The sequence below is a fragment of the Amblyomma americanum genome, chromosome 4 (genome assembly GCF_052857255.1).
Source record: "Amblyomma americanum isolate KBUSLIRL-KWMA chromosome 4, ASM5285725v1, whole genome shotgun sequence".
Lineage (NCBI taxonomy): Eukaryota > Metazoa > Arthropoda > Arachnida > Ixodida > Ixodidae > Amblyomma > Amblyomma americanum.
In genome coordinates, this window is record NC_135500.1 from 176584758 (window position 1) to 176603374 (window position 18617).

The 18617-nt window shown below is 50.6% G+C and overlaps 1 protein-coding gene across 1 annotated transcript in view; it reads right to left on the bottom strand.

Moving 5' to 3' along the window:
* Nucleotides 1-821: 821 nt before the first annotated feature.
* Nucleotides 822-18617, bottom strand: part of LOC144128715 (uncharacterized) — a 60911-nt gene continuing 43115 nt past the window's right edge. The window contains exons 2-3 of the mRNA XM_077662353.1: nucleotides 9765-10019; nucleotides 822-4328 (exon numbers count right to left, since the gene is read on the bottom strand). Coding sequence (XP_077518479.1) covers nucleotides 3978-4328; nucleotides 9765-10019 — 606 coding nt within the window. The 3' untranslated portion in view covers nucleotides 822-3977. The remainder of the gene's footprint in view (nucleotides 4329-9764; nucleotides 10020-18617) is intronic.

Sequence of the window (18617 nt, forward strand, 5' to 3'; positions counted from 1 at the left end):
TGTGTGTGTGTGTGTGTGTGTGTGTGTGTGTGTGTGTGTGTGTGTGTGTGTGTGTGTGTGTGTGTGTGTGTGTGTGTGTGTGTGTGTGTGTGTGTGTGTGTGTGTGTGTGTGTGTGTGTGTGTGTGTGTGTGTGTGTGTGTGTGTGTGTGTGTGTGTGTGTGTGTGTGTGTGTGTGTGTGTGTGTGTGTGTGTGTGTGTGTGTGTGTGTGTGTGTGTGTGTGTGTGTGTGTGTGTGTGTGTGTGTGTGTGTGTGTGTGTGTGTGTGTGTGTGTGTGTGTGTGTGTGTGTGTGTGTGTGTGTGTGTGTGTGTGTGTGTGTGTGTGTGCGCGCGCGCGCGCGCGCGTGCGTGCGTGTGCGTGTGTGTGTGTGTGTGTGTTCAAAATTAATGAGAATTCCGACTGACCAACTATAAGACTTCAAGGGGCTCTACACAAGCAAGGCGAAAAAACATGCGCAGCACACGGTTTTGTTGATTATATATTTTATTTCAACAGTGTGATCAAGTTGAAAGCAATATCACACTCACAAAGACAACTTTTCTCTCGCAACGAAACCTGAAAACATGAGTACACCATACCTCACTACACGATGAACACCTGCTATGAATCACTCTTGCCCTCTTCGTGCGGCCAGTTCTACACTCTACCAGGCGAGTAATGTGCAACAGAACGTCGCTGTCCATTGGTGCAGCCAGACGCGCCATTTGCACACCTCAAGCAGGTGTCGTACATCGCAGCGAAAAGAAATGTAAGCACAGGATAGCAGGGTGATTTCTATATACATAAGATGGAAACTTGTGAATGTTAAGTAGATTCGTGCGTGGGGTCCACTTGTAGAGAAACGAACAAGCAGGTCACTTCGCCATCGTATAATCGCAGATTGCAAGGAATTCAACTCCTATCTCCTAATAACCGCACAAGGGACGACCTTGCACAAATATATTCCGTTTATTACATTTATTGTTCCTCATGGAGATCACCAAGAGGCCAGGAGGAATCGATTTAGAATAGTTCTACAGCTGAAGCACAGTGGTTTTCGTTGCGAACAGCGCGAAAGAAACGACGGACCATCTTCTCAATATAAAAAGAGCCGAAGGTATGGTCGCTCAGTGTTTCCTGTACATTACTCACAAATAGAAAATTTCTCAGTTGTGTTGTGAGCAGAAATGATAAATGATGTGAACGGTATTTTTATGGGACAATATTGCGGCCTTTAAGCGGCGAAGCAAAAGCACAGCGTACCAAGTACCAATTCACTCCACATAGCGCACCACAGTATCAGGGCTCAATACGAAGAGAGGCTTTCGCAAATGTACTCTGTTTGTGGTACCAACATTTTTTTGTTTTATTTAGTTGGCTCATTCTCTTTCATAACAGGCCGCAACGCCATCTTACACATACTGATATTTGCTGCGCAAATATACTTCCCACAAAAGACAAATGGCAGAAAGTAAGTTTATTTCGGGGCAAGCAACTTTTCAAAGCGTTGAAACCTGGTAGTTGTACAGGCGAAGCACATCGACTTGTAGCCCGATGTATACGCGCTGAAAAAAAAAAATGCTAACCTTCATATTTCCTGCTGCTCACAGCTCACTGGGAAAGCAGGAAAATAAAACATACAAAAGTTCTAAATAATCGTGAGGCGCGTATCCCCGCTTACTTGCCGGTCACGCAAAACTCGTATTCTTTATCCCCTGCCGCCTGCAAGGAAGCGGCACTTTCCAGCCGCATTAAAACATCTCGCTCGGCGCAAACACAACTGCTAACGGGTTGTCCTCGGTGCCATAGCCAATGTCCGCGCAAATTGAACGGCATGCAGCTTTCGTCAAGTCATCCATAACGCACGCTTTGTCCCTGCGGAGATCGCTGGCCTTTCTCCCCGACGAACTCGTGGCTTTTCTTCCTAGCCTAGCGACCCCTTTCCCAGTCCGCACGACCCATCATCGCGAGCCCTAGAAGAAAATGCGCGAGGTTTTGCAGTTGCGTGATTTCGCTCGTTCCTCACCGACGTCTCGAGAATGCTAATCGGGGAGGTTGGGCGCATATACACGCCACTCTGCCGCTGGTCATTGGGATTCGCGCTCACGTCCTTGTGAGCAACGCGGCGCGACAGAGCACCTTGCGCAGTCCGCGGATTCGCTTTCCCCTGCATTTCCGCTGCTTCACGCGAGGAAATCACGCCTGTGTGCGCGAACTTGGCGCTTCAAGGTGCCTGGATAAGAAGGCGCTCCTCCGCATGTGGCGCGAAGGTGAGCCACAGATGCCGTTCCGCATTCGTCCGTTCGCGTCTGCATGCCCTCCAGAGTAGGCGCTTGAGGGCGGCGCACGTGACTGCCAAAACAAACTGGAATCGCATCTGGAGGACACGTCTGTTTGTTTTTGTTTTCTCTTAGTAGCTGTGGAATGTGTCCGCCACGCATTGCGTCCAGTTACAAGCACTCCGGACATAGAGGTAATATATCTAGCCTCGAGTTAGAGCGGCGCCTGCAATTATGCCCACAGCCGCTTTGTATATTTTCTAACTTCAGCGCCAGCTACTGTTACACCTTTCGACATCCAGCGGATACTATGCGCCTCAATGTCAGAGCAGGTTGAGCTCACTAATTGGCAAAGTCAATTTTCTCAGATCCCGTGATTCGAAACTTTACTGCCAGGAGTACAATTATCGTAAAACTGAAGTTCACAAACGTCGTCACTGATACATTTTAAAATAAAGATGATTAAAAGTAAACAAAAAGTATCTGCAACATCAGACAGATTTCGACGCGTCCTGAAATGGCGAGTATTTATTTCGTACCTCCCTGCGCGCAAACATAACATTAAAAGGCAAGGTGTGCCGGTCTATCCACTGTAAGTGACCATAACGGTACCACGATAACGTTAGAACAGTCTCATCTCTGGGCGCTAACCCCTTACACCGGAAAAACTTTGTTCAGCGGCTATGTAGCGTGTGTATGTAAGGAGTAAAAAAGGGAGTATAGGCAGTCCTCTAGAACACTCTGTTTCATGGAAGGGAGTGGTCTAGAGGACTGCCTATACTCCCTTTTTACTCCCACATAGGCGTATTCATGTTTAGAGTGCCACGACTGCATTTTCATTGTTGTGACTCTCAATAACGCCTTCCACAGTGCCGCGTGCTAGAAGTACCGATATATCTGCAGCATCTTTTTTGACAATCACATAGTACGCAGCACATGATTCATCGTTGCCGAAGGCTGAAACGCCTTGCAAACCATTTCACAGCGCCGTCTATGCCGTTCGATAGCACTCAGTAAGACAAAGGCGTTTTTTTGCCACCCTTCCATATCGCGCACACTTTCTTAAAGTTACGGTGTTAACAGTATGTGCGCAATAACACCATTACTTCCTCTTGTATCCAACCAGCTCGTTTATAGCCATGCGGCTGAATATTATGCGCGGCAAGAAAAAATTGATCACAAAAAAAAAACAGACTACTGAAGAAGAACCTTGCGTTATGCATTCCTGACCAAAGGTTGTTCGTTCCTAAGCGTTGACAACTTCCACTTCAATCTTTACGAAGGCAACTGCAACAGGAGCACTAACACAGTTACCGTTTCTCGGACGCTGCGTAAAAGCACGAGTGGACAAGTGGACGATGGCAGATGAGAGGACCGGATAGAAAACGCAAAACACGCTTTATTGCAACAGGGGCAGCAGACCAGTGGGGCGACGGCAGTGTGCATGAAACAGTTTTCCCCACAAGACAGTGGGAAAATGGACGACTACATGATAGAAGACAACAAAACAGCTGTTTTCTATCCTATGGCCGTCCACTTGTCTTCTGCAGTTCTCTGCAGTCCATAAATCGCCCATTAGCGTGTTGGTCTTTTATGACGCCATCATGTCATCATCCGCTTGTCCGCTGCACTATACGCTTTTTCCCCACTGTCCGTTGATACTCAATACGCGAACAAACCCGGCGGGACACAAGCCGTCCTTGGGTCGCCGCGCATCCCTCAGAAGAAGAATCCGGCCATCTCCCCGGCCTCAGGGAAAGGCGACTCTCTCGACTCCTCGCCGCTCCGGGAGGTCGCGAAGTCAAAGGGCGACAGCTGGTCGTCCTCGAGTGAAGAGGCCTCCCTCGACGCCGCGTCCTTGGCACCGTCGTCACCGCCGACCGAGCCTTCGATCTCGTTCTCGCTGCTCTCGACTTGGGAGCGAGAAGCGGGCCTCTGCGGCTTGTGCTTCTTGGCGGCGTACTTCTGCGCGCCCGTCGACTTGCTCGCGTAGATGCTCTCGTACGGCTTGACCAGCGGCTTGCCGTAGCGGCCGCCGTCGGCGTTCATGCGGCTCGCGTAGTCCAGGACCTGCGAACGTCAACACCCCGGTTTGCGTCGGGTTTTCCGAGCTTTCGCTATACCACTACACCAAAACGAGTACATCCTTTCTTTGGAAGTCGCTTCGAGGATTCCGCTTTACTCTGAGAAAGTAAAAATAAGTACCAATATCCGGCTCAGTCCAATGTATTTAGGGGAATTCCCCAAGTCCCCAAGTATTTCACTCTTGCTAGTAACTATTTATTTATTTATTTATTTAAATACCCTGAAGTCCCTCCGGGGAGGGTATTACATAGGGGCGACACACGAAGCACTTTGACAACTCTTTGTTCGAAAAGGCGCAGAAAAAAGAGAAACAAAAGAATACACACACCATTAACTCCTTAGCGCTGTATTTGTCTCGTTACGCTGTTCGCTTCATGATGCTTAACCAACTAGCCCGACAAAACGTCTCAATGGTTTGGTTTATGGGGGGTTTAACGTCCCAAAGCGACTCTGGCTATGTGAGTAGCCGTAGTGAAGGGCTCCGGAAATTTCGACCACCTGGGGTTCTTTAACGTGCACTGACTTCGCACAGTACACGGGCCTGTAGAATTTCGCCTCCATCGAAATTCGACCGCCGCGGCCGGGATCGAACCCGCGTCTTTCGGGCCAGCAGCCGAGCGCCATAACCGCTCAGCCACCGTGGCTTTTTTTTTCTTTATTGTACTCAGCCACCGTGGCGGCTCAAAACGTCTTAATGTTTGCTATCACCTACCCAAGCACAGCCATAATGCTACAATGGAAAGCTGCACAGCTACAGATTGAAATAGTTCACATTAGGAAATTCCCCGTAGCAGACTGGGCTAATATCGTCCCTGCTTAGAGTTATCGAGGCGGCCTCGCCCTGCCGTCCGCTAGCCATCTTCGTTAGATTAATTGGTTAACCGATTACAGCCGGACGGATGGTGGTCCCGCGAGTTCAAGCCTAGGACAAGGACGAGTTTTTGTTTGACTGTGAAGCTTCTAAGTAAGCTGTGTAGCTTCCCTCTGAACATAGCTGTATGGCTGCGCCGGGTGAATGGTAATGAGTAATCACTCCCTTAATCTTCGTCTTGTATGATTATTGCTAGCTGTAAGTGCTGTAAGCTGCGCCTCTTACGCTGACATATAATCACTCGCCTTTCTCATTGTGGCTGGCAGAAAAAAAAAAGAGGAAATCGCTATTATTCGGCGCGAATAACCACAAATTGAGAAATCGACCCGCACAGTAGAAAATTTAAGTATGCCGCATGTGATACCCACTCGTGCGAAAACAGTATTACAGCCATGAATGGACTCGTCCCTAGCGCACAAGCAGCGCTCTATGGTGCAAAGGAAGCGAAATATTAAAGCGTGTACAGGGTTGCACAGACAATATACTAGCGCTCGAGCAAAGCCCATAGACATGCAAATGGCACTGAGACAAGCCCCGTACCAGAGCCAGAGCAGGTGAGTCAAGATTTTACTGTTCCGAAGCTCACCGCTCCACAGCTCACGACTTTACACTGACACTGCGGCGTAACACAGCAGAATGTAAAACTGAATTGCGACGATGTCGACGCTAACGTTTGTCGTTTGATCAGCGCTCGCTGCTGCGATGTGTTCGCAAGGTGGACAGACGCGTTCGCGTTTAACTAGCAGGCAGCAGAACACCAGAAGCAGGCGCGTTTAAGAAGTACGCACCATGCGCCTTCTCCAGCGCGCCTTTCGCAAACCAAGGTGTACCCAGGCGTTGTCATAGGGACTTCCGAATAAGAGCGCTCAAAATCATTCCTCCGTGATTTCACCAATCCCTCTTTTTATATAGGGATGCATGTGCTCCTTGGTCCCCAGCTCACGCGAACGAACGAGTGCCTTTCCCCTACAGCACAACTGGCCCCAGTGCGGCGGGAGGAAGCCTATAATTCGCATGCAAACCCACGACCAATAAAATTGATACCAAAGCCTTGCTGCGCTCGTTATGCGTTCTGCGAGCCCACTCTTTCGGTCACTGTTTCTTTTTTTCTTCTTCGCAATCCTGTCCGAGAAGCACGCACGACTTGGCTCGCACGTGCGCCACACGGCCTTGCCAGCCGCGCAGATGGCAGAAGCAGTGGACGAGGAAGTATACTGGGTCGAGGGCGATCAAGCTAACGACAATGCAGACCCGATCACATGCCGCGCTTTAGTGGGCTCGATCTCTGACATCGGCTCATTTGCGAATGCGGCGCGTGTGAGCGCCGACCACATCGGCTCCCACCTGGACGTCTAAATTCACAACGCTGTACGTAACAGTGACGTCGGCGCTAAGCGGAATGCGGTTCTGACGTCAGATTGCACTGACGAGCGAACTCGCGAGAATTCAAGAGCCATGCGCAGCTTCTGTACGAGGGCTTCAGTACGTCACGTGTGCACCAACCCACTCTGCGTCCGAATTTTCGTTACTTCGAACGCCAGCTCACGTTTTAATGATTTCTCGTGCAACTGGTAGGTCATCTTAATAAAACGCGTTGAGGGGCTAGTTGGTGTTGCATTGTTTCTAGAAAAGTGACTGAGCGCTACTTATTTCAGACGAACACGCTGAAATACATGACAGGTGGGGCGCTGCCCATGTATTTCTTGCGCACGCCTGAAATAAGTAACGCTCAGTTACTTTTCTGCAGACACAACGGTGCGTCTTCGTACGTAGCATTCGTTCAAAAGAATGCTGACCAGAGAATCCTTGCAAATAGAGTAAAAAATCTATAGTGCGTTAAGTTAGCACTGATATTTGTGACACTTTCAACAAAATAAGATGTCACCTGTCCCGCACCTTCATAATGCATTACGGCAGCTATTCTGTTGTCTTGTGAAAAGTATTTCAATGGGAACAAAAATCGGCTTCCAGGCGAGTTAAGGCACGTTCGCATATTTTCGCCGTTCATACAGCCCTTGCACTGAGCTAGCACAGCTTTTTTTTCTGGTTCCTTTGCCGGAGTTGACCTCGTTTTGCAAAGCGCGACTTCGTTAAACAACTGTCCATTTTTCTCCATGATTGATATTACCTATTAGAAAGGATGTAGCAGGAAAACGAATTATAGGACTATTGGCTGCATTCACTGCGCCTTCACCACCGAACGTAACAGTGTGTGTCACGAACCAATGTCATATAACCAACTAGTTTTCTCGACCTATTAGTTAGGGCGGCGATCTGGGCAAGTTGGTGCTGATTCATAATTCAACAGCGAAGAGTTCACTTGTGTTGTGTGCTTTGCGTTCGTGTCTCGTCTCTCGGCTAAGTCAAATCATGATTATGGACCTGCATGACAGCACATCTAGCGCCATATTCAACCATCTGATCAGTCTACCATTTAGCCAGTCTAGCGACCAACCGAGACGTAAATCGAAAACTGATCGTTCCGTCAGCTAACTCAGAATGTGATATGAGCCCATTCACATGGGCACTGCGGTTGTTTACCGTTCGAAACACATGACGGAAACTTCGTTCACCAGGGGGAGGGGCGCGGTCAGTGTGGCCTTGCCCGTCGCCGGCCGCAGTAAAGACGCTACAAGACAAATCGACAGAAACAGCCCCTTGGGAACAATAGCGCACCAGCGCGCGTGCAAGGCCGACCGAGGCGCCAGCCTTTTAGTGCCCATTAATGATAGGTTCGGCAGGCGGCGATCGCTCCTCCGTCAGTGGGAAAAGCCGGGTGGCGGCCGACCAGGAAGCAGCTGCCACCGACGCACACGTGCCCAGGCGTCGCTTGGGTGCGCGCCTTTGGTAACAGGCGCGTGAGCGAAAGGTTCCGGCACAGCGCGCCACTCGGCGACAGGAGCAAACAAGATCCTGATGGATCGGGTGCAATTATCCCCACGTCCAGAAGCCTATTCTCCCAATCGGCCAGATCGTTGCGCCACCGCCAGATTGGTATCAAAGAAGCACTTCAGAGAACGTTTAAAAATAATTGCCGGCAATAACGACTATGCGCACGGACCTGTAGCAACTTTCAGCAGAAAGTCTTGACATGGGTCAAAATCTTTCTGGCCGTGTTAAGGCCGCCCAGGTTCTTACAGTTGTGTTTGCTGCAGACGCGCAGGATCAAATTATAGTTGATTCTCTTTATAACAAAGCCTAAGGGCCCGCCGATTACTTCGTTGTAGCCGTAGCTTTGCTATAGCGCGTGTTCAGCGAGCTTGTGCCAAGGCGAATCGTCATTCCTTCGTTATATCCATTATTTCGTTATAAACCATTTCGCTATAAAGAGATTCGACTGTATTAACCGTCGCCTGCAGTGAGATCTAACCAGTTACTAGTATAACGAAAATATACCCTAAGTGCGTGCCCTGGAAATGTGAACTCTCTGCGAAGGTCAGTTTGTTCATTTCACTGCCCCGTCTTCACCACATTGTACAGATTAAAGCAACGTGCGGAATTAACATTCTAATCTCGGCCTGCGATTTATGGAGTAGCTCCTTTCTCATTTTTCCCCCCTCAAGCCCAGGAAATCTCCACAAACACTTTCAGTTTGCCCTGCTGACAATACATGCCTCGTGGCGCTGTACGCTAGAAATCACAGCGGGAATTTTGAATTTTCGGCACATCTCATTGAATTTCTACGTCCGTCGGAATTAGTTGGTGTGAGAACAAGAAGCATTTCATTGGTCAGTTTTGCAGCGAGAAGGAAAAGTCGGCCATGATAAGCGCCATGTTCGCGCAGAATCTCTCGGGGCTATTGCCAAAACTAACGGTATTAAATATCCCCGTTTAAATACGCGCTGTTCGTTAACTAATGGCCAACAGATGGACAGATGGCGCTAGTTGCTGAGTGTGCAGAAAAGTTGGGCATGCTGCACAAAAACCGTTAAGTGTATGTCACGCATATAGGTGGCCCAGAGTAAAGAGCAAAGGGGAGGCGATTACTGCGCTACGTGCAAAGTATTTCACTCCTGTTCAGAAAGTACCGCGCTCAGGGCACACTGTGTCCTGCATAGCCAGTGTTTTCTTCTTCCCCTATGCCACATGGTTGACCAGCTCCAGTTTCGGGCCACATCCTGAACTTTCTTTGTCCTGCTACCCTCCACTCAGCGGTGCCTGAATACCCAGCGTAGACGCGGCCTAATTCACGAAAGGTTCCTTCCTTTACCAACTGACAAGTTGCATAGAAATAACTCGCTATTCAGTGCAAGTCTGAAGGCTGATATCGCCGTACTGCTTATCCGCGTTTGTGCTCCCAAGGCCCGCCCAGGAGAACGCCGATAAAGAAGTCAAAAATATTAATTCACTTATTCCTGTCGGGAAGGGCTATAGTTGGGAGAGCCAGAGCATGCGCGGTTTCAGGAACGACGTCGCGACACAGGGGACACGCGGAAGGAACAGAAGGAAGCGGTTGACAGTCAACGCTTTCGGCATGCGCTTCCTCCTCGAGTCCCTTGTGTGGCGTCCGATTCCGCAAAGGACGGACGGAGGCGCGCGCGTGAGCATACCTTCACTTTTCCCACGGTGGTGGCCAGCGGGCCGCCGAAGTTGAGGCTGCTGCCGTAGTCGAGCGGGTGTCCGACGAAGTCCCCGCCGGGCGAGTCCAGCCTGGGCAGCTCGGCGAAGCTCTCGGCGCGCCGGCTGGGCTCCACGTGGAACCCGGGCGGGGGGAGGATGCTGCGGAACGAAGAGTAGGGGCTGCGCCTCGGAGGAGGAGGCGCTGAGGCGCCCGAGGAGAACGCCACGCAGGACACGACGGCCGCCTGCGGTGTGGGGAACGCGTGAATGACGCTGAGGTATACGCGTGTACAGTCGCGGTCATAATAACACGGAGCACGCTTCGACGATCAAACTCCTCTCGTGCGTTACATGGCGAAAATTGGGTACGCATGCTATCAAAGACTGCTGGTGCGCGCTCACGCATAGTCCTAAGAAACCTTCATAATATCAGCCGCCGCGGTGGCTCAGTGGTTATGGCGCTCGGCTGCTGATCCGGAAGACGCGCGTTGGATCCCGGCCGCGGCAGTTGAATTTCGGTGAAGGCGAAATTCTAGCGGCCCATGTACTGTGCGATGTCAGTGCACGTTAAAGAACCGCAGGGGGTCGAAATTTCCGGAGCCCTCCACTACGGCGTCCCTCATAGCCTGAGTCGCTTTGGGACGTTAAACCCCCATAAACCAAATCAAACCTTCATAATATCAGAACACCATGCGTGAGTAAAGTTCCAAGGAATAAAGTTCCGAGTAAACTGAATAAAGTTCCGAGTTATTTTGGCCTTACCTGTACACTCTCGGCTAGAAAGGACTAGCACTAACAGCAGGTTGCCGCAGCCATGGTCTTCAAACAGCAAGCATTGCTCCCTTAGGGACTTAATGCAAACAATCTTCTAGCCACAGTTCGACTCCCTGCGGGCTAAACACTCGTCGCGACGATAAAATGGTGCAGTCAGTGGCACTTAACCTTTCTTGTGGTCTCGTGTGTCAGATGCCTGAAAGCTGCTTCCATGTTTTTTTTTTTCAGAATTTTCAGGCCGCCTCCGCTCCGCGGGGAACGCTCAACGCTTTATCACGACAAGTGGGCCTGTCAGAAAACGCAGGCAACGCCAATAAACAACGCACCAACACCGGAGCAGTGGGAGGCGGCGCTGTCCTGCTCGAAGCCTGAAGAACAAGTCAAGCTGATCGACAGGGCTGCCAAAGCCACTGGGGCCCTGGATTGAGGGACCCACCTACGCCGCGAGAATCCTCCTTGGCAATAAAGTTTTTCACTTTCATTCGCGTGTGACCAGGACAGATGCGAAGACATGCGGTAAGCTCCTGTCACACAATCTAGGCGTTCCTGCTCATGAATGAACGTCTGTGCACTCTAAACACGAACATGCTTATACGGGAGTAAAAAAGCAGTAAACTGGCCTTTACCGCACAAAACTCTCTATAGCAAAATAGATTAAGTGCGCTAGAGCGCAGCTTACTCTCTTCTATCCCTTTTCTGGTTAGAGTGTACGCATGCATGCTTAGAGTGTGAACATCGAGCCCGGAGCCCGTGCGCAGAGCACAGTGGTTTGGGGGTAGTGTGGTGAGCACCGCGTAGCGGCCCAGACCTAACCTCGTGTGTCTGATTTTCTTTTTTCATGCAGCCAGTGAAAACTGCGTGTGAAGGCTAAAAATTGGAAATGCTGAGCACTACTATGCCTCACTTGTTGCGATCGATATGACGTACCCATTATCAAAGCGGGAAAAAATAGGTACCCGCCGCGGTGGCTCAGTGGTAAGGGCGCTCGACTACTGATCCGGAGTTCCCGGGTTCGAACCCGACCGCGGCGGCTGCGTTTTTATGGAGGAAAAACGCTAAGGCGCCCGTGTGCTGTGCGATGTCAGTGCACGTTAAAGATCCCCAGGTGGTCGAAATTATTCCGGAGCCCTCCACTACGGCACCTATTCTTCCTTTCTTCTTTCACTCCCTCTCTTATCCCTTCCCTTACGGCGCGGTTCAGGTGTCCAACGATATATGAGACAGATACTGCGCCATTCCCTTTCCCCCAAAAGCCAATTATTATTATTATTATTATTATTATTATTATTATTATTATTATTATTATTATTATTATTATTATTATTATTATTATTATTATTATTAAAAATAGGCGCATCTGAGTGATGAATCACCAAATAAAGTAGCAAATGGCTGGTTAAAAGCAAAAGTGCAACACGCTGGTTACTGTGGGCATACTGCTGCGACAGACGACTGTCGACCAACCGGACACTTGCCGCTTATCAGCAATGGCTCCCCTAAAGGCCTGGAAAAATATTGAACAAGCTCGGCACGCAGGGACAGCGATGCTGCAATTTTTGGGACGAGGCCCATCGTATAAGCCAGCTGTGTGTGATGGTTATGCATGTGAGTGCATGCACTTGTATATTTTGTCTTGTGCATGACGTGTGCTGCTCTTTACCTGCCATCTTCACTTTCCTTTTCTTTTAGCATTTTCTTCCCAGCTTCCCATCAAGAGTGGAGTAGATGGTCCGACACCTGCTACTCCGGCCTGCCTCTCCACTCTTCCTCACATTAAAGCTTTCTCTCTCTCTCTCTCTCTCTCTCTCTCTCTCTCTCTCTCTCTCTCTCTCTCTCTCTCTCTCACACACACACAAACACACGCACTCTCTTCAATCTTCAACCACGCACGCTCTCGTTAGCGTGAGCGCCCGTTGCCCCTCGGGAGTCAACTAAGTACCATTACCTCTAAACGCTTTGCGGGAAGAAAAGAAAGAACGTCATTTCTCTAGCTGCGATTAGCTGCGCGGGAATGCTTAATTGCTCTTTTCTTTTTACGTTCCCACCCAAATCCGCTACGCTGCAAATGGCATCCCGCAGCTCAAACCATCCTCGTGCACCGGTTCGTCGGATGAAGGAAAGCATTTGGTGTGCTCGTTACCACGGCACAATTCGCTAAGTTTTGCTGCGCTGATGCCATCTACGACCTTGGCCGAAAGTCGTATTGAAATGAACTCCCTACGCAAAGGCAACGTAAAAACACTTTTTTTTTCCTTTTCCGTAACTCCGAAACAACCGTCAAATCGCTAAAGGAGGCGCACAAAATAGATAGTTGGCGCGCCACGGGTCGAGAATTGCCCGCCCCTTCCGCCCGTTACCGCAACAAATCGCTCCGGACAAGGCCGCCTTGTCATCGCAATTAGCGCTCGAGCGAGCTTTGTAAGCGTGACACGAGAGCCTGGAATTTCATTACGGACGACAGATAATCACTGTACCCGCATACAGTAGTTATATATACATGGCGGCGCACATATTGCGTCCGCGTTCTGTAATGCTCGCGCAAGATGCGCGCTGGGTAGATGAGCGTTACGTCCAAGTTTGTTCAACTTGCGTCTGAATATTTATCCCTTTCGTCCTCGAGCAGGTTCGAGAAGCGTTCAGCCAAGGCAACAAGCTTAGTCACGGCTAACCGGGTGGCCTGGAATGAGCTGCCCGCTCCCCAATGATGTGCAGGCGTTATCAAGTCGTTTATGTTCGCACTGATCCAGAGGCCATTCGTATTAGGCAGATCGGTGCTAATGCACGGCCACTGACGTGACGCCTTCGTAACGGCCGGTGAAAGCGAGTTTACCGCGGCCGCGCACGCATCCTTCTGTGAGAAGCACGTGGATCAACGAGACAGCGCAAACAACGAAAACAATAAAAAAAAGACCGCTTCTTGAGAAGGGCAGACTGCCGCGCGTCTAACCTTGAAAGCCTTTCTCATAGCAGGTTCTGCCGTGATCGAGACTGCGTCTCCGGCACGAACGCACGGTGATGTCAGTCTGGTCGATTGTTTGAGCATGGGTAGCTATTTATTCAGGGGCCGCAAAGAGGCGCGCATCATCGATCGTCGATTGTACGGGCGTAACTTTGCTCAAGAGCAGCGTCTCGCATCGCGATCATTTACCATCGTATGACGCGAGCGTTTCTCCAGAGCTTTGATTATATAGACCCGCCGGCCGTCAGGCGGCGCGGCGAATGGTAGCGATTACGCGTGAGCTCTTAGTGTTTCGGAACACGGGTGCCGAGAATGACACGAACGGACAGAACGAAGAGAGGCACCTCCGCACCTTGCTGGACAGACGAGGTGCAATAAAATGTGCCGAAGCGGCTTTTAACTCTTGCGCAACTAACGGGCCGGCCGCACACCGCGTTGAGCAAGTAAAAGGAAAACCAGTTGAGGAGCGACAGCCCTGCCCCCGTGCCGGGCGTTTCACGGGGCGTGCCAAGTACAATACGACTCCCACGCGCGCCGCGGGTCACGCGACCCCCGGCGCTGTGCTGGACGCGAGCCAAGCACCCAGGCCCTTTCACCCTCGGAACTTCTCTGCCGGCGGAACGTCTTAGCGGGCAAAGGACCCCACGTGACTTCACGGTGCCCGGCAGTTACTGATACGGAGGTTGCCCTGATGCGGCCCGCTATTATTTGTTAATCTATCATGGTCACTTCCCTTCAAACATTTTATGGCCAGCGATAGCCACGTGGTTGCAATAAAATACGCCCACAAGCACGCACATGACTGCAGTAATTGGCGATTACATCGACGACGCAAGCTCACGAACTCCTTGTGCAATGTAAACATGTAGTATGCGATTAAATGAGCGCGCAGTTAAGCTTTCCTGCTCAGCACTGGTGTGCTGCGGCCAAACACTGCTGCCAGACCGGTAGCAGTCGTGTCCTTCGATGGCAGAATGTAAACACGCCCAAAGGAGTATGCGTTGCGGATTCACAGTCTATCCTCATCTGCAAATCACTGAGTTGGGTAACCCTCTGCAGCAGTCCCGTAGCCGCTTACAAGGACGATGAGATCGTCGAAAAGTGGCGACACGCCTCAAGCGACTGAGAAGGGAAGATGAGCGATGGGCATTGCCATAATGTTTAGTCAATAAGGGTTAGTAACTCGACGGGGTATGTCAGTGATTATGGCGTTAGCATGCTGATCCCAAGGTCGCGGGTTCGATCCCGGCCGCGGCGGCAGCATTTCGACGAAGGATGAATGTTCCGTATATACTGAGACTTTGGTGGACTTTTAAGCCCCACAGATGGAATAAATTTATCTGGACCCGTCCACAATAGCATGGAAAGAAGCTTAAAAATGAGGAGAGGACGTTAAAAGAAAACAGCAGAGATTCAATCTTGCATTTAAAAATAGCAAAATCTACGGCGAAGCATCACAAGAACGTGTGACAAAATCAAAACGCGAGACACCTGCTGGAATGCCCGCACCAATAGACTTAATAGAGGTTAAAATAAACCGGTTATCTTGAAACGACATTCAGCGTGCCAGAACTGGGAACGGATATGGGCCGAAAACGCTAACTGAGCTGCTATTCTTACGTTGGAGTAAGCGTTCTCGAGCTGCTGGCGCGGAAATTTTCAGGCTGTGCTGGAAATGCTGCACGCATATAACCTCGAAAGCAACGAAAGCGAAGACAGAAGGGCTAGGGCAAAATGACCAGAACAGGAATTCACAAGGTGGCGCTTTAGAATCTAAACGTTAAGCGTGTTCCAAGACTAACACCCCTCGAGCCCCAATGAACGATCGACATACAGAGATACGGTGAGCTTTTATTTTTAAGGAAACGTAACAAAATGTAATAAATTCGCAAAAAGCAGGGACAAGTAAGTGCAAGTCGGAAGATCGCTGCACAGTAGGGCATCAATGAGGGAAGTGTTGCAATTAACGGGACTCTGAATACAAAATGACGTTGGCCTGTACGACAGATTACAACGCACTACGAACAAATATGCTACTTACACCTAAACTAGAGCTTTCGTAAACTATAAAAAGCTGAAAAATGAAGTACAGGTGCCGCCACCTCTGGAAAATTTCAGAAATAAACTGCGTGCCTCGACAGTTTCTTGATACGGATCACAGAAGCTAACCCGCACCGCCTTTCACTTCGAATTGAATGATGAAAAAAGGATATCTTAAGGTTCATACCAGTCGGAAAGCTGAAAACTGTCGATGATCGTACACGATTGGCAAGCATACCGATATCTGTGCCAGACATGAAATACATAAAGGAAGGAATTGGGCAGGCCCTGAAGTACCACCCGTCGTTTTGGACGCCTTCCGAATCAAAGAAGGGAGAAATAGTGGTTGCATCGCGGTCCCTTCTACACCGCCCCTCCTCGTATATTCTACCTTAGATTGTAGAAAACCGTCTAAACATTCATCTATGCATCCACCCATCCATGCATGAGGAACAGCGTCCAGTCCTCCGACTGCACAAACTCATACCAGCCAACCAATGAGGTGGCGCCTTCCACGGAACGTGGCGACGTTTCGGCTAACCTCCGCGCGCTCAAGGAAGATCGAGATGGGAGGGGGCGTGGGGGACGAAGCGGTCGCGCTCTTCGCGGTGCACCTCTCTTGACCCCCGACGCGCGCTGCGGGGGTTCTTACGACACTGCACTCGAGCTGCAGCGGGGAAGGAGGAGGAGTGCAGCAGCGGTGCACGCGCCCCTGCGCGTCACGACGTCCAAGCGGGCCGCCGAGGAACCCGCAACGGCGTCGGCGCGCTATTAGATATGCAGAGACACGACTACGCGCTGACGCCACGCCGCGCTTCCCACCGCGGTGAAGACCGCGAAAATCGACGCCCGTTGACCGAGATACACGCGCCACGCCGCCGAGTACGGAACGGCGAATACTCTTAATTGGCGCCGTTTCCATTAGGGGAACTGCCGAAGCTCGTCCAGAGTCCGTTTTCTTTTTTCTATTTCTCTTTCCTTGCGCGGCCAGGCGGCTTCCGTCCGTGGGTGGTTTTGGCAGCGATCGTGTTTGTGCGCGCGCATTGGGTTGCTCGCGGAAGTCGAGTGCGTGCGCATCGGCCGTGGAGCCCCGGACCGGAACGGCCACCGTCGGTGGTTTGGTCGTGACGTCCTCCTCGGAATAAGGCCGACCAATTCATGGAAGGCGAGGGGGAATAAAGTCTGGTGAAACACACACGGGCGCCGACGTAAGCGCGGTAGGCAGAGGTACAACACGCGTGTGCTCCAAATGGTCACCACAAATAACGCGTCTGAAATGAGGTACGAAGCTAACGGGGCGATTCTTCAGGACCGTTCTTTGCGCATAGGTCGTGTTCCAAGCGTCAGTCGGATGCGTTTCTGTACAATGAGGGACGGAGGATTTCGAACTTCCCGGCTTTTTGAAACTGGTGCTAGCTACACTACTGTAGAACGGATATGACCACTGAAATACAAAGCAGCCCCATACCTATTCGAATTTTTCGTGAAACCCTGGCAAAATATTGAGAATAAAAATTGCAATTGCAAAAGAGATTTGATTCATTAGTTGCAGCTGAACACAACAAAGGAGCGAACAGAACGCAGTGCGGTGGAGACTTAATCGTCTGCTGAGGAATTCGAACCTTCAGCATTTGTCCCAGAGATGGCACTCCTGGAAGCAAGCCTCCCAAAGCAGGCATAAAACCTCTTCGGAGTGTGCATCGTAGATCGTCGCGTGGTTCAAAGTGGTACTTGATCACGTTGTGCTGGTAGTCAGAGAGCCGGCGATTTTGTAGCTTGAGTAACACCCCTACCCTTGGTCACGGTTTCCGCACTACGCGACAGTGCACCAACAGAGTGAGATCCAGAACGAAGCGGGCTAGTTGGTACTACGAGACCCTGGAGTAAGATTAACGCATTCCGAAACAATTATGAGACGCAGAGCGCGCCCGAATTCCTGGACGAGCAAGATATACATCGCAAGAAGAGCAAAACTTTGAATGACGCGATTAAAGTGGTAAACACTGGCGTGAGTTTTCGCTGCCGCGGATTATTCTGAAATCGCTGAGTTAGGTTTCAAGCTGAGTGGCATGACGCGCTAAAATATACTGAAAACATAGTTCCGAGCAGTATCCACGCTCCTTCTGGGAGACGCTACTCTTTTGCAGGTCAAGGTCCCGTGCATTCGAAAATGTTCGAAAACAGCCAGACAATGCAGCCATCTTACGTCCCCTCAAGCAGGCGCTCCCAGCTGGCGGAAAAAGTGGAGTAAAGTTGAAACTTTTATAACGAAGTTGAAGAAGACCGGCGATTACTTCGCTGTAGCCGTACCTTCGCTATAGCCAGTGTTGACAGAGTTTCCAAGAGGAATCGTCATTCATTCGTTATATCCATTATTTCATTATAAACCGTTTTGTTACAACCAGGTTCGACTGTATATCGGTTCATATACGCACGTGCACAGCGTACGAGCATAGACTAGCACCGTGACGACGTCACCTCCCGAATAAACGAACGCCTCACAGTCCGGAGCGGAGAGAAAACAAACGCGAAGCAAAGGAGGGGAACGGCAGCGCTTCATTTGTAAACACAGTCGCGGGGCCACGCGTCATTGCTGCGTCGGCCGACGAATCGCGCGCTGCGGGCAGACACCGAGCGCGACATGCGGCTCGTCGCCGCAGCGGCGCCACTGCCGGCAGAAAGCGTCCGAGAAATCGTGATCGCTCTTGACGGGGACCAGTGATGGCGCCCGTCTCCATCCACCGCGCTTTAGTTGGGTGCAGCGTGTCGAAAGCCTTCCCTTGCCCAGGTGGCTCAGCGCGGTACCGCGATGCGATGCTGAGCGCAGTTTCGACGAGCGGCCGCATTTCGATCAGACCGCACGCAGAGATCTCGCTGTACGCTGAAAAATATATTTATACATAGCGCGAGTGGTAGAAATAAATCTGAAGTCCTGCACCTTAGGCGTGCCTTGCAGTTTAGGTTCAGGCCTAAAGAAAGCGTTACTGTTTTTTTCTCTTCTTTTTTTTTTTCAGAAGAGTGAATGGATCGCACTAGGTCTGGGTTCAAGGTGCCCGTGCGCACCAAGTCT